The following is a 16,813-nucleotide window of genomic DNA, read 5'->3' on the forward strand; positions in this document are numbered from 1 at the left end:
ACCACGTAGAATTGACAGAGAAAGAGGAGGAAAAAGGGACCGGGAAATAAAGAAGTATATAATAAGAAAAAAGATCAGTGTGAGATCAACAGAGAACCGATTGGCCAAGTGGCGCGCGCGATGCGGCACTTATAATTTCTAATGAATCGCGCGAGTTCTTTCTGTCTGCGTCTCGGAACTGTTTTCCAACCACCGTTCGCAATAATTTATATTCACATTGGCGATTGCGCGCGTGTATGCGTTGAAAAAGCGAGAAAATGGAATCGCGTTACGCGGTGCCACGCCACATCGCGGCGCGGCCGTTCGCGGAAAGGAAAGGCCGACACGTTGCGCCGACACGTTGCGACGATGACAGCGGGAGGAGATCTATAAATCGTTACGAAAGACTGCTTCGCGATATTCTTCCGATTTTCTTCTACAACTTGATTCCGCATAACAGAGAAAGAAAAAAAAGTCGAAGGAAACTAATTAAACTTTCATTTAAAATTAGAAATATACATTATTTAGTACTATTTAAATTTGGAGGAGTAATAATAAATATTTCAATTTTAAGGTAGTACATTTTTTTATAATAAACAAGTTTTTTGCGGTTGACGGTGTACAATTATATGAAAAGACTTGCAATTGATTTAAATATTAATGACTTATAAAAAAAAAAACAGAATTCGTGGGCATTTAACTGCGTATATAAGCAAAATATAAAAAAGATTATATGAATTTCGCAAAAATTGAGTTATTTGACGGCTGATACTCGTAAAGTGAAACTATAATGAAATAGAATAGGCGAAAGAAGCACGATTTGTCTCGTCGGCAGTTTTTCAAGGCTGTATGTTGTTTAGTACCTCTTAGAGTATCATAGCATCATCACGTTCTCGGATAAAGATAACGAAATGGTGAGAGTTACCTCCAAGAATGATATGAAGGTTGCAAAAATAAGAAACTTATATATATCAGTGGAATTTTCTGTTTTAATTTTTTAAAACCATGTTTTATGTCCATACAATGAATTTGATAGCAATATGCATACATCGTCGTGTAATTTCTTTTTGGTCGTAATATTTTTGTTTTGTAAAAATGTTATAAAAATTTTATTAAAGACAAAATAATAAATCATATGTATCAATTTAATAATAATATTTTCCAATAAATAATCACGGACATATCTTTTTAGAAAATATTATCAAAACTTTATTAAATATTAGATAAAAAAATCATATGTCTGGTAATAATACTATTTCTATATAATCTATGGAAATATTTTGGAAATAAAATATCTAAAATAAGCGCAGTGTATATGCGAGATGACAGACAGCGTGCAAATGTGTCGGACCATTAATCACGTGGTAATATCATATTAATTAATCTTCGAGTGCATAGCAAGTGAACCGAACTATTCCGGTCGATAGGACTGATATTCGCATTCGAACGGAGAGAACGCCTGGAATCTCGGTGTGGTCCGAATGCTTAAGGAGATCCTAAAATGGATTAATTTAATTATTGATGCATTTTCGTTCACGCTGCTGCAACTAGTATCCATTACGGAGCACGCTGGCTGATACGGTAAGCTTGTGTATTTGAAAAATTGTGTCAGCGGATATTGTTATGGAGATAGTGCATCGGCAAGCCGATTACCCGAATATCCCTTACACGGAACGTCGATTATTCCATTACCGCTTATCCGGGATATCGACCGCACCGAAAAGGATACGGCTACGATGTACGTCCAACGAACGCATAATGCGCGTATAATAAGGTGTATAACTGAAACTCTGTTCAGACATCTGACGTAAACATTAAGCTGATCATTAATATGCATTCTACTGATAAGGACTTAATATGATTTTCAGTGAATTTGGATGCTGTGTTGGAATATCAATTTATTGCTTCGTATCAATTAATTTATCCATGTTGGCCAGTTTCCTGAAATATCGAAATAGTTATTGTCTGTTACATGTATAATCTATCGCCTCTTATTAACATTACACAATACATAGTATGTATTGTGTTATGTTAATATGTATATATATTATAACAAAGATAGAATTTATATTCAATATATTTTCTAATTCGATTTTTTCGAAAATAAAATTTTATGGTAGAAAACAAAATCAGTCATTGTTAACTAGATTAAAGTTTTGTAACATGCATGAGATATTAAACAAGCAATCCGCTGCCCTATAAAATATTTTCAACAAATATTTTATGGTACTATTATCTTTCTCTCACTTTCATTTTTAGGTCAAGTTGAAAGGAATTGACGATTTCACCATAATCACACGTTACTTATCTTGGATTTTACAATAAATATACTAGACATAATAATTAAAAATCGTTAAAATATAACATGTTTAATCTAGAAGCTCTAGTGGTAGAAAATTACTGTTATTACTAGTGGTAGAATTCTATTTTCGATAGTTCTAATAGTTTATAGCAAGAAACTTCTTTAAATGGTATATAATGTATTTTAAATCCAATTACTAGATAAACATAAATACGAGTTAGATAAATGTGAATAAATTGCCATAAAATTTTTTATGTGAAAAAATATATAACATTGATCGTTTTCGTTGTTTTTATGACGCGGAAGAAGCATGCATCTATTTGCGAATTTGTTGGCGGTCGGGTCAGGCCGGGTTATCAGTGTCGCTTCGATCATGACGTTACTTCCTTTTTTCGTGCTACATCTTCTGCCAAGCATTTAATATAATCGCGACACATTCATAAATATTTCTAGTTATTAATAAATGTATATTAAAAGAAATGCAAAACTGCTTATACGTATATATGAGAATACTTTGATAAAATACGCGCTGCTTACTTTTTTTTTATAACATAATTCTCACATAATTTAATTATGTGAATTAAGAGATTCTTCATAGAAAAATATGTTTTTTATTTAATTAGATTTAAAACAATAATCAAAAATAAAATTTTGTCATGATAGGTTTCAAATAAATGTACAGAAAAATTATGGAGGTCCTTTAGTAAGAAACAAGTAACGTGTATATATATATTTTCATCATAGAAGTGCAGCAACATTACAGGTTCTTGTTCTCATTTCGATGTACAGATATGCGGATTATAAATTTATGGCAGTAGAAAAGGATACAAAGATGACATCATGACAAAACGAATATATGCCCTTGTTGTTAAAGGCCTTGTATATTTACAGTACTGCAATAAGTGTCGTGAGTAGTGTTGTGCATTGTACAAATAAATGCAATCAATTATTTATAAAATAAGAATTTCTTTGATCAAATTTCTTTGCGATATAAATAGGGATAATTTTATCGCTTGATCAAATATTTTTAAACGTTACTTTGTATAAGATACGTGATAAAATTTAATTATATAATTTAAGTATGTAGTAACAGCGTATTAGTTACATATATTTATACATGTATTTGATACATTTCCTCATTTAGGTAATAATCACGATTGTCTTGCACAACACTGACTGCTTGTGTATAGATACAGCTTATGAATCACGTGTATATCGGAAAGTTTTAGCTCTCTTATTTAAAAATCGCAATGAAAAAATAATTCGTTCGAATCCTGTTCCTACATAATTATCGCTGTTTCAGCCTTAAAATGATATGATAGATATATTCGCATTTCTTCATATTGATTTATTTATTTATCCTAAATATGAATTCTCGAACGTTGCAAGGCACCACATACTTTTCGACATAATTATTAAATTAGCATTTAGAAACAATTAAAAAAATTTAATTCCTTTAAATTATAAAATCGAAAGTAAATTAAATCTATTGCAAGTCTTTAATCTTCTGTAGTCCGAATTGAAATCATTATATTACTAAAATATCTTTATCTAGTTACCAAAATATCTTTCAATAAATATATCACACAGTTCATTTACTTAATATTTAATAGTTTATATTAAAATATAAGTCACACATTTTTAACGAGAGGAAAAAATATAAAAATGGAATAACAAAATATAATGGGAAACATATAGGTGAAAATGATGAAGTACGGAGTGATTCGTTGAAAAATTATATTTTTTTCCATTCTGGCACGAATCGTAAACACAACATAATTTATAAATTAACGTACACAATCATCATCAATCATTTACACAAATTTTCGCCAGCGTTTCATCGTTACAAAAGATATGTTTTCGTTTGGGAATTGGAGATCAAAATCTCTTCGGAGACAAGCTTTTTCTGTGCCATATAAATCGAAGAAAAGGGAGATGAGTTTGAGATTCAAAGTATTATTTAGTCTTATTCAAATTGAAAAATATTCGATAAATATTTGTTACAAAGATACAAATTTTTTTTACGTAAATTGAATTCTCTCTCCCTTTTTCCGATTCGGTGACGGAGTGATGGTAAAGGATAAATGAATAAAATGAAAATAAGTAACGAAAAATTAATAGGACAAAGATAAAGAATGGAAAAGAATGGAAATAGTGAGGAAAGAACAGACGAGACAGAAGAATAGAAAGCTTGACTCATGAACGGGATAACAAAATAAATAATAGAAGCATTAAACATGATTAATCACTTAACAACATAACTAGAGATAATAATAATATTAATAATAATTAATAATATTAATAATAGAAATAATAATAATCATACGAATGGCTACACTTGTATTAATAATTACAAGAACAGGTCTGGCACGGCGATCGCTTAACTGCCCGAAGACGCGTCAAACGCGTTTATTCCTTTCTCACGTCTTTTCTTACTTAAATTACTACAGACTTATTACACAAGAGATTCTGTCAGTTTAAGGCTGAATTGATGCGAGGGATAACGTCAAGTGAGAAGTCTCGATGTTCTCGTTTCAATAATCACGCCAAAGAATAAAAAAAAATGAAACAAAAAAGGACATGTTTGCGACGCGTCGAAGGCTGGATGGCACTTCAAAATTAATCACCCATCGTATATTGCGATGTAAATTTTTCCGTCTATAAAGCATACCAAACAATTTACTTTAGTAATTAATTAGTTTATAACTCGTCTCAGACGTAAGCAATTAATTCACAAAAAATACGTTTGATTTGGTTTTAAACGATACATTTGGCTGTGTTCCAAAATATATTGCCAAAATACTGAAAATCTATAACGCACGTAACGCGTAAACTATAGATTTTCAGTACTGGCAGTAAATTTTGGAACACAGCCATTGTCGCACGATATGTACTTCGACTATTATCGATTAAAGAACGAGTGATCCTCCGATTTGACGATCTTCCCTCGCGCGTCGCACCATATGATAAACACCGCTTTCCAAGCAATCGTTCGATCAAAGGGGCAAGTAAAATGGCAAGCAGAGAGCGACAATACTTTCTCCTTAATAGCTACTTACTCGTCCTCTGTGAAAACGCTTAATCGGTAGATAGGTAATTAGAAAAAACCTTGATATACAAAAATACAGAGATATATTGTATCTATGCGCGTGCTACGCGTCTATCAGCGCGCGCTGATACTTTTATTTTTTTTTTCCGACGAGGAATAGGAGACACATCGGGGAAGTACACAAATATACATACGTATAGGATAAGGATTAAGGACGAAACGATCGAGGCTGAGTAAGCTCGAGTATTATGTCGGCGCATGCTGCTCAACGAGTCACCATACAACTATTGTAAAACTATTTGGAATTGACGTTTCCGAAATGAGAGACGAATTTATTCGCAGGACCGAGCGAACAGCGAGATGAAGTTTTGTTTATTGTATTTTAACGTGAGAGCATCTCGTAGGATTATTTATCGTATTTGCTTTTGTTTTCTCTCTGATCTCTCTTCATCTAGTTATATATTTATTTCTACCATAAGGATTATGTGGGGGAAGCATTGGTAAATAATGTCATTAACGCATAATGTATACGTTCTGTAGCTCTATTAGAACGACATTAGCGGATTTAATCCGCCATTCACTCGGTCTGACGATCTTATCCGTACAGAGATCATGGCTTGAGTATACTTTTAGATTGTCTTCGTCGATTCACAGCGCAAAGATATCCTGTCGGATTCGCCCTTCTTCGCTTAAGCACCACAACCAGTTTCGATTAATCGCGCCGCAACGACCGCTGTTCACTTACATTTAGCTTCTACAGGAAAACGTTAAAAAAAAATTCAAAGAGTATCAATCGCGTCAACTTGAGCATTTGTTTATCAATAATATAACGAACTGACGCCGATGTTATCGTCTCTTGCAGCGTTCGAAGTTACTTAATTAGCATTAATTTCGAGATGAGAACAACTTTCAAACTAAACTCTGTGTTCACGTACTCGAAGCCTTTCGTGAGGTCACACATACTTCAAATGCATTATATAAAAAAATATTTTATCTCCCTATGAGCGTGCGGCGGCGCGAATAATTGTAATCGTAATAGTTACAATAATAAAACGCAATAATAGTGTCAATAATATTACTCACTAATTAACGTTATTTCTATACGCTTTATTATGCTTTAACATTGTTTCTCTCTCTCTCCCTCTCTCTCTCTCTCTCTCTCTCTCTCTCTCTCTCTCTCTCTCTGCAGGTACGAATATGTTTATTTCTTTTTCATATTGTTCTTATTCTTGCGATCGGGCAATTTTCAGACTCCGCGCTAACAAAATGTCCATCGCAAAATAATGATCGCGATTTATTTATAACTACCAATACATCACCGTTTTATTTTCTTTTGACCTCTATAGGAAGTCGAGTCTTAACAAGTTTTCGAGTAACAACAACTTGAGCAGGTTTTGGGCGAATCGACGAGGTTACCAATGGCGACTCGCTACTTACAGAAATAGACACATGAGAAAAATATTGGCGGTAAATCAATTCTCAATCAGAGTAATTATCTCGTTAATTGATTTGGTTCTGATTGATATCTCGTTTTCTCTCGCGATCTCTTTTTTCGGCATTTGTCGATAAGGTTATTCTTTCATCACCAATAGTTTTTCTCCATTCCGCAAATCGTGCTTGACCGACAGATATGTTCTAAATAGTATAACTTTAAAACTGCTTATTGAGGTCTAATAAATCCTCTACATCTCTTGTTGTATCTTCGATACAATTAATTTAACACGATTCGAAATCGTATTAAATTCTGAACAATTTGCGTTTCGTCATATATTTTATATACATTTTAGCTAAAGAATTTCCATGAAAAATAAGAAAGACAAAAATAACAATATATTAAAACTATAGATTTTCGCAGACCTCGACATGCAGTTTACTGGGGTTGATTCATGTGTTAATCGCGTGTCCGAAATATTCTCTCACCTAAAATTTGGCACGTATGTTCGCGTCGCCGACGGGCTACGTTCCAGATTTCTCCACAGTTAATGTTAAAGATTAGGAAAGTCTTTCGTGAAATGATGCGCGGTATGATTGATTATTTACATGCACTATTATTGGATACGTGGTCGTTTTACGAGCACGATAAAAACACAATTCGATTCTAACGCCGAGCCTTTAAGCACCGCTTTGATGTATCTCCGTGCACCGCGCTGCACTCGGCTGAGCAGGAATGCTTTATTTTCAGCTTGTGTGTCTTAATTTTATGCATCGAGAACGAGAAAGCGAAAGATATACAAAGAGAGCAGCTGGTTAGGTGCTATATCCTTTCCATGACAATCAAGCAATCTCCGAGAACAATAATCAAGACAGTTGACAGTCGAATTTCAGATCTCAAAAAACAAAATCAAGCTTTAAGAAATTTCAACGTTTTGAAAACTAGAATATGTATAAAAATATATATATTATATATATAATATTATATAATATATACATACATATATTATATACAGTATATAATATATTATAAAATATATTTATATATATTGTCTGTTTTAAATAAATTACTAATTTATCAGTAATTTATTTATAATAAACTTTATTAATATACGTATACAAATAGATTGCTCTCGGTTCTTCCTTGGTCGAAGTTGTAATTATAATATCGTATACCGCGATGAAACATTAGGAAGAATGAAAGTACTCGAATTGCGGAAACAGAATCAGATGCGGAGGTCAAAGAAGTACAATAATACTGTTCGGTATTATTCGCTGTTAACGCGCGCGATCGCGTATGACGTATGAAGGGATAATGATTTTTAGGCAATCCGCAAAAAATTGTTAAACAAAAAGTCATTTATTTTTAAATAAATAATACAATATAATACTCACGGGAGCGAAGTTCATTTTTATCATTCAGCTCTCCATGATGCTTCCCGACGTGCGAATTTAACTCTTTCGCTGAGTAGAGCATAGAGGAAATTTTAAGTTTGTAAATACAATTAAAAAAATCGCAAAACATTGCAATATAGTCACTTGAGACAACAAAGTCACTTTATAGACAATATTATACACTATTAATATATTTTTCAATTTATAATAATCATAAATCATAAACGAAAAAAGAAAAAGGAAGGAATAATTGTCAAGTATGCTGCATAAGCAATTAAAAAAAAAATTTCTATTAATAAATTCTTTAAATGTATTGATACGATTATATTATAAACTTCTTGTAGGAAAAGACTTCAATATGCAGCGAAAGAATGAAATTAACACGTCTAGCTGCAATCTTTTCCAAAATAGCTTTCCCAAAAATTTAAGCTCCATCACAGACTCGTATTAGTTATATTCGTCGGAATTCTCGCGAAATCGAATTATAACAGAACAAATCTTCCCTCTCGCTAATTATCTTGTTCCATCAAAATCGTGATCTCTTCAAGTATTAATTTCTTCCTAACGCTCGGCTAATGTCATGGAGATGGTCGAGCGACGATTTCGCTCTCTCAACATGTTCCCGCAAAGTCCTGATCGATTCACGAAGGTACCTGAAGACCCTCGATCGATCTTAACGCGAGATCCTCGCTGGGACCTGGATCTAGAATGCAACCAGGGTCATCCGACCGATCGTTGTCATTCAGCCTTGATAACCGCTGATGGCGCCGCCACGTTCTGATCGAAAGTGGGACATTCCTCACCAGCGAGTAAACCGGGTTCGGTCTTCGGAATAGGGCCGTCCGCGCATCGATTGTGAGTTTTCAGATGCCTGGTGATCATATCCCTGCGACAGGCTGCATAGGCACATTGCGGACATTTATATGGTTTCTCGCCGGTATGGGTTCGTTGGTGGGTGCTAAGGTGATCAGATCTGCTGAACACCTGTCGACAAACCCGGCATGTGTACGGTTTGACACCGGTGTGCAGTCTCATGTGCCTCGTCAACATGTCCGACCTCGCAAAACTCCTTTGACAGACATCGCAGAGGTACGCTTTCGCTGAGGCATCGTGGAGACCTTGTCGACGATGTCTGGATGCCATGTGCTTTGCCAGGCGATCATGCAGACTGAACATCTGCCCGCACTCTGGACAGACATAAGCCACGTCCGCGCCCGGCGCCATTTCCTCAACAACGGGTAGAACCTCCAAATTGTACCGTACCGCAACGCTCTTTTTCGTCGTGGGTGATGCAACATCGCCCCTGACTACTGGCACGCTGACGGAACCTCGCGTTACGATACCGGACGGTAGCAGCTGAAGAGCCGGTGACCTATTGGCGACTGCCGAAGCAGCCGCGGTGGATTGTAACATCAGATTCTTCATGGAGAGATCCAATGGCGATTCTTGAGGACTTGTACTGTCGCTCTCGAGAGAGCCACTTCTCGGAGGATGATTGACGACAGAAGAAAAGGAAGTGGTTGCGGCCGGAACCCGCGTTTCGTCCCACCTGGACACAACATCTGAATCGGAGTGACTGCGTCCGCGGAAGATGTCGCCTGACGACGACGACAGGTACTTGGTATGCATGTACTGCTCAAATATGCTATATGTGCCGCATATACTGCTATAGTGCGTGAAGCTGGTTCGCGATAGCGGTGTCTGTAGGGAGGTCGCCGACGGTAACATCATTGCTGCCGACGCAGCCAGCGAGCACTGGTTGCACGTACAGTCAGAGTACTTGGTCGCTGACAATCGGTGGTTGTTTTGATAGGGGGAATAACGATGTCGATGGTGATGATGGTACGAGTAGCAGTATGGTCGGTGGGGATAGTGATACTGCTGACTGATCTCGTTGAATTCTTCTTCGGTTGACGTCACTGCTTCCGCGTCCTTTAACCTCAACGGTAATTGGCCCATTACCGCAGTGGTATCCACAGCAGATCGCGAAGACGATGATCTGGGCGAGCCAAAAACATCTTCCTCTTCGGATACGGGACCGCTGCCTTCGAACTTCAATACTTCGCCTTCGGATGGCGAACTGCGATGGGCTTGCAGCGTGTCCACTACCTGTTCCAGCCGTCTTCGTTTCTTGCGGGGATTCCGATGGTTACGGTTGGCTGTCGCCGCAAGGGTGTTATTGTTCGTACAAGAAGGTGGTGGCGGCTTGGCCGGGCCCGGGGGCGCGGCTGCGGCGTCCTCCACGGCGCTCTCGGCCATCGTCATCGAGGATGCGCGGCACCCGCCGCTTGGGCCCCTTATACCACCTACGACACCCTCCGCTACCACCGTACTACCACCTACCTCGTCCTGAAACAATCGAACGATGGTGATGTTGTTATTCGAAGGTGCTCATGTTATTTGCGCCAATTTAAATGACTTTTCTAATCCGGCGCGTCTTTAAACAGTAATTAAATAATTAAGGCAATGGACAAATGAACTGACGTTTAAATTAAATCCTCATATATGTATATTGCTTTACTATCATTTTTGATAAACTGCTCGCACGGTACATTATCATTGTTGATGTAGCATATCTAAGATTTATTCCGTTATTCTTGCTTCGATCGAAATCTAATTTAAATTCATGTTAGAAACGATTTAAAGTACGTGGTTTAATCTCGAGCTTCAAGATATATAATTTTAATCGGACACAAATTAATTTTCGCGAGAAATAACTTCCGATTATATGTTATTATAGGTTGACATTTGAGCGCCACTGAATTAGATACTATTTTGTTGGCGCAACGTTGTTGTTAACAACGTTAAATAGCTAATGATAGTAATTGACATATCGTCGCAACATTTAAATAGGCGAGGTTTAGATTTGCAGGTACTAATAAACTATGACTTCATAATAATACATAATGCTATTTATGATAGCGCCAATGTAAATACAACATGGTTAATGATGTTCCGATAGATATAAAATTTAATCAATACATGTATAATTTGATCACGTATTGTGAATAATATTATTGATTACAATAAATAATATGAAATACATATTTGAAAGTTTACACATATTTTTGCTATCGTAAGCACAATACTTAATAAATTAATAAGAAATATTAAAAATGAAAAACTTAGTGACTGTCAAAATAGAATAGCATGAATAGGCTTTATTATACTTTTTACGATGAAAGATTTTTTTCATTATGATATAATACAAAGTTACATACGAATATTATAAAATAAAACATCGGTTTTGTGCATGCATCAATCCTTTCAATTACCATGAAACATGATTTAGGTTAAAAACAAACAAGGTTAACATCTATTTTATAAGTATTTATTTTAAATATTTTTACAAAAAATACTTGAGACCGATAAAAATCAAGCGACTGTTTGCATATAAATTATAATTTGTCGTCTTACCAATTCTACAAGAACAGATATTGATGTGTAAGACTAACAGGTATGGACTGCATGAGGCTAGCCTCACAATCAGAACGACTGGTAATCGAGGTAACGGAGGTCTTCTAGAGAATGGAAGAGACGGTGAAAAATCACCAAGTTGTAACGAGACGCAATTAGAATATTCGTCACGTTTTTGTGCCACAATATTGACCGACCATTTGTCATTAACGCTGTGGCCGCCATTAAAAGCCGAGAGACGATCGCCTCTCGACGAGATCGCGCTCGATCACGTGCCGATTATCGCGATGCAGCCCCGTTTCGGCTGCTCCGCGATTAACGGAACTTTTTTAACGTTCTCGATAAAAGAACCTCGTCCACTTTGTAAAAATAGACGGCATCATCACTTATGGATGACAAATAGCGGGCCAGTCGTTATTTAGGAAATTAATTCGAAATAGAAGAGATCCGTCCTGGACTAATTAATTCGAATATCTATTAAAACGCAGGGTTGGAAAGTAACGCGTTACTTGTAACGCCGTTGCCGTTTTCATTACATTTTTCTGTCTGTAACGGTAACGGTAACGTCGTTACATTTTTACAGTAACGGTAACGAATTTACCGTTACTTCAGTCCCCTATTATTTTCTTATTTTATAATTTATTCTTAATTTCTTAAAAAGTATTTTGTACTTAGTATCTTATACTGTGTTCTAATAGGTACTGCCAATGTTGAAAATATATACTTCACATTACATATATATATATATATACTGTAAATTTTTAGTAGGGACAATAAATATTGAAATACACATAATAGTGATGAAAATAAATCGTTGAAATCGCTGAAAATCGCTGAAATCTCTATCAATTGACTCATTTCATTATGAATTATACTGAAATGGGTCTATTGATAAAGATTTCATCGATTTATTTTCACCAGGAAACATTAATGTTTAAAAACAATGTTTAATCTATTATCTGTTTAATATAAATTCTTACAAAAATGAGTACATAAAAATAATATTATCTAACTAAAATAAAGAATTAGTAAACTGTAGGTAAGTTTAATATAGAGAAAAAAACTCTGCTCTGTGTACAAACTAGTTAGTAGAGAATTTCAAGAGTTTGAATATTTATTTCACATTTAGTATTAAATTATCTGCTAATGTAATTTTAAAATCTAATAACTTACTTTAGCATTATAAAAAAAAATAACGAAAAAGTAACGAATACTTTTCAAGTAACGGTAACGAGTTACTTTTTAAAATTGGTAACGAGTGATGGTAACGAGTTACTTTTTTAAAAAACTAACGGTAACAGTAACGCGTTACTTTTTTTAGGTAACGCGCACAACCCTGTTAAAACGTTATTTTGTTTTCGAAAGTAGAGAAAATGGAGTATTTTTGACATTTTACAAAGTTACAGGTGAATAATGATACGTTGTGTTCTATTGGCTGAACACAGAATTTCCGACTGGGTCTCAATTCCTACGAATGAGGGATTTTTTTAAATATTTATTTTAATCTACTACGTGTGTGTGTATGTGTATGTATGGATCACAATGTTCGTCTTGTCCGACGTGACAACGGCACTTTGTTATAAGACCGCGCGATGTAACTCGAGAGATGTATCCGCTGAATATTTGAAATTTAAATCGCTAGTATGAGCGTATAAATCAACGAACAGACAACCGATGACTGGCATTTAATATCGCAATTTTTTTTATAGCGTGGGCGAATTTTCGTTGTGCGATACTCTAAATTTAATTCCAGAAATCTCATGAATGTTCTTATCTGCATTCTCTTTTAATAATAAAAATTAAAAAATCAAGAAAATCTTAGGGAAATATTGTATAAATAATTGTTTGCGATGTGTGCGATCATATTATCCTCGTATTCTTCTTTCGATGTTAATTAATTATATAAAACATTACATGAATTTTCGGATTTTGCGCAGTCTTAACCAATAGTGTTAAGAATTTTAAAGCGTATTAGGTTAAAATAATAGATCAATTTTCTGTTTCTCAAGTGAAACTAACAAAAGGAGAAATTAGATTTGAAATAAGAATTAGAATTTGTCTGTTTTACCGATCGAATGCGTCAATGAAATCATTGAATAGGAGAAATCGAATGATGTGCCTTTTCAAAACCAGGACATGCAATGACAATCAATGCGACGGTATCTTGGCGCCACGTGCGCGTGCATAATCTCGATTGCAGGTCCGCCTTCGGTCTCGATAGCACGTCACGGTCGTAGAATAGAGATTTTGCTCGGCTTCCTGGAAAAACGCGGTACGTCGCGTCGCGGACGCGGATGCGGAGAATTGTCCAACGGTTTTCCAGCGGCTCCAGCGTGCTGCATACCGACGCGTACGTGCGTAGTGCGCCGTTTCGAGACCGATCTTCGCCGAGACCGGCCCCGCTTACCTCCAATGAATACCGAGAAATCCGTTCACGGAGAAACATGCGAATTCCTGGCCAGAGTCTCGTCGTGGCAGCCGGAGACGGACACCGATAGCCGCTTAAATGACGTCGCTTAAGTGACTTAATGCGACTGAACCGTGATTTATTCTATAGTCCACATGCGTCCTTCAACTTTGCACCATCGCATCGGGGTGTCCTCGGGATTCTAGAATAAGGACTTGTTGTTGTTGCATCTTTGGTCGCACAAAAAATTCCTTTATGCGTTTAAAAGTCTTCTTGTGTTATTCTCTTAAAGAGGTAAGATGAATATTAGCTGGCTAGTGATTATTTTTATTAGCTAGATGACAACTTTTATAGGACACATTTAGTGACATCGCAGAAAAAAAACGTGCGTTCGTAGCGGTAGGTTGCTCTTGAATTAAGTGTTTGGTTAGACGTCTCCTTAACAGAAGTCACATATTTATGTGTTTATTTATAGATTGATCCTTGCGCGGCTTGATTACAAAACCGCATTAATCAAAAGAGAAAGAGAGAGAATAGATAATAAATCTAAATATCTCCACTTTATAAAATAGCGCTTCGATTAGAGAAGATCCGCAATGAATCTTGTTTGACAGTGCTCGGCGCGTTTCGGTCCTTTCTTCTTTACAGTGGCTATTCTTTTATTCTTCTCGGCGCCGCCACTTGTCCTATCCTTCTCCACCTTCATTCGCGGAGAGAAAGGGTCTCGATGATCGGTCGTAAAACGTAAAGGGGACTCGTAAACGAAGTGAAAAGATATCAGAACGTAAATGTCGAGAACAGGTCCCCTAAAGAGGACGGTGTGGGCGTACTTAGGCGCTACCTTCCCACCGCTTTGATTTCTTCTTATTTCCCTTCGGTCAGAACCGAGAAGTACCCTTCTAGAAAGTCTGCTGCGATATTTCATTACTTTCTTCGTCTCTCCCTTACTTTTTTCCATTGAAATTATCCGAAGCCAACAAAATGCACGTCAAAAATAATTTTATTTTACTTTCTATCTATGTAAGAAATTTTGCCTCAATCAAAATTTAAATATAAAGTTCTCAAATTCGAAAGTGTATATATAACGATCAAAGATTTTTTAAAATAAAAGAAAATACTGATTTTGTAAGATTTTTTTATACAACAAAATATGAATGAAACTCAGTTTTTTTTATGAAAAGGAGGAGATAAACTGCATTCGGTTTGATGTAAACAAAATATTCGTATCGATAGAATGTAGAGTGGATATTGCTGTCTATGATTTGATACATATGTGATGATTCGAAGATATGAGTTTGCAAGAAAACGTAGCGGAGATCATCGGTGAAGAATTCCAGCAGGAATGCCCTCGGGCAGGCACCTGTAACCGTGGCTCGACGGGAGAAACAGAACAGGTTGAGACGTGGGCGTGGGTGGAGCGCTTGATCTTTCTCTCCCGCACGATCTGCCCATATACTGGCCGCTGTGCCACGGCAGTGATGGGTATGATTAACGCGCGAGCTTTCGCTGTTTCTTGAAGACTAACAGATACGCACCAAAACATTTACATTTTCTTAACGAAAAATTTTCTTTGTTTGAAAATTGTCGCTTTATGCTCTAATAGATGTTACATGAAAGATAATGCCTAAAAATGAATTTTATCTTAGAATTTTTTGTGACTTAATTGTATTATTATTCCAAGCGTTTATGAAGTTAAAAGCTTCATTTGATAACCGCAGTTAATGTAGCATCTTTTGATACAATTTGATGCACCATTAATCATTATTTTTAACTTTATTTACCTAGCAGTTAAAAAATTTTATTAAACTAAATGTAGTTGGGTAAATAAATTTAAAAAAGATGTAGCACAAGTTTATGAAAAAGAAATTTGAATAACATCATCTTCATAAAAAAACTACATAAAAACAAATGTAACCGTGTCATAAATGTGACTCGTGCCTTTCGCTATTGGCTGGTCATCCGGCGTTCCTGCTTCGGAAAGGAAGAGCGGCCTTAAGGCAGACAGGCTCGCCGCGGTGGCGGTAGGACTCTGGTGAACTGCTACCAAAAAACCAGACGGGCTACCGAAGGGAAGCCGGTGGTTGGTATCTATATAGGCTACGAGGTAGAGAAGCTGCGACCATCCGAGCGTATCTTCCCGCGAGGGCGAGGCCCGCAAAAAAGAATTAGAGGAATCGAGACGGCCGGCGATCGAAGGTCGACGATCTGTCTCGACGAACGAGCGTTCGTTAACCATTAGGCCTATCTGAAGCACAGTGGCCGGTGGCTCGTCTAGGAGACTGACAACGTATATCAAGCCTATACCAGTAGCAGAGGACTCGTTCGCCACGCACACACTTTTCCGCAGAACGGGTTGTAGCAGCACGCCACTTTCCTCATTCTGTTTCTTTTTTTTCCCCCTCGCCCCTCTCTCTCTCTCTCTCTTCCTTTCTCCGTCTACCGTTTAACTCTTTTTCTCCATCTTTCTCTTCTCTACGGTGTATTTCTCCCTGGTGCGGTCGTCTTCATATGATGCAAAGAAGTCACTAACTCGAGCGTCCGTCGCGCGACAGATTTTATCGTTGGTGGAAAATTACGGGTTATCGAGAGGGTGATTAATGGGGCCCCCTCCTCCCTCCCGCTGCATATTGGACAGTAATTAAATGCGTGGCAATTTGTGCACCGTGCAGATATAGTGTGTACCCATTCACGGCACGACTGACAGGCCAACTAGACTGATTTAAAATTTTACGGGACGAACGAGGCGTACGCGCGCGCGATCGTTTATCTTTCTCTACGTCTTCCTTGATCCTCGTCGACCCATCCTTTTCTCCGACGAAGATGCCGCCATGAC

At 36.7% G+C, this 16,813-nt stretch overlaps 1 protein-coding gene across 1 annotated transcript; it reads right to left on the bottom strand.

Moving 5' to 3' along the window:
• Positions 1 to 8,572: 8,572 nt before the first annotated feature.
• On the bottom strand, positions 8,573 to 16,216 carry klu (zinc finger protein klumpfuss). The gene is made up of 3 exons (XM_018516042.1): positions 15,896 to 16,216; positions 11,574 to 11,606; positions 8,573 to 10,505 (listed from the first exon to the last, which is right to left on the bottom strand). The coding sequence occupies exons 1-3, from the start codon at positions 16,214 to 16,216 to the stop codon at positions 8,895 to 8,897; spliced, it is 1,965 nt and encodes a 654-aa protein (XP_018371544.1). The 3' UTR covers positions 8,573 to 8,894.
• Positions 16,217 to 16,813: the final 597 nt, after the last annotated feature.

Source organism: Trachymyrmex cornetzi, unplaced genomic scaffold (assembly GCF_001594075.2).
Source record: "Trachymyrmex cornetzi isolate Tcor2-1 unplaced genomic scaffold, Tcor1.1 scaffold61, whole genome shotgun sequence".
Lineage (NCBI taxonomy): Eukaryota > Metazoa > Arthropoda > Insecta > Hymenoptera > Formicidae > Trachymyrmex > Trachymyrmex cornetzi.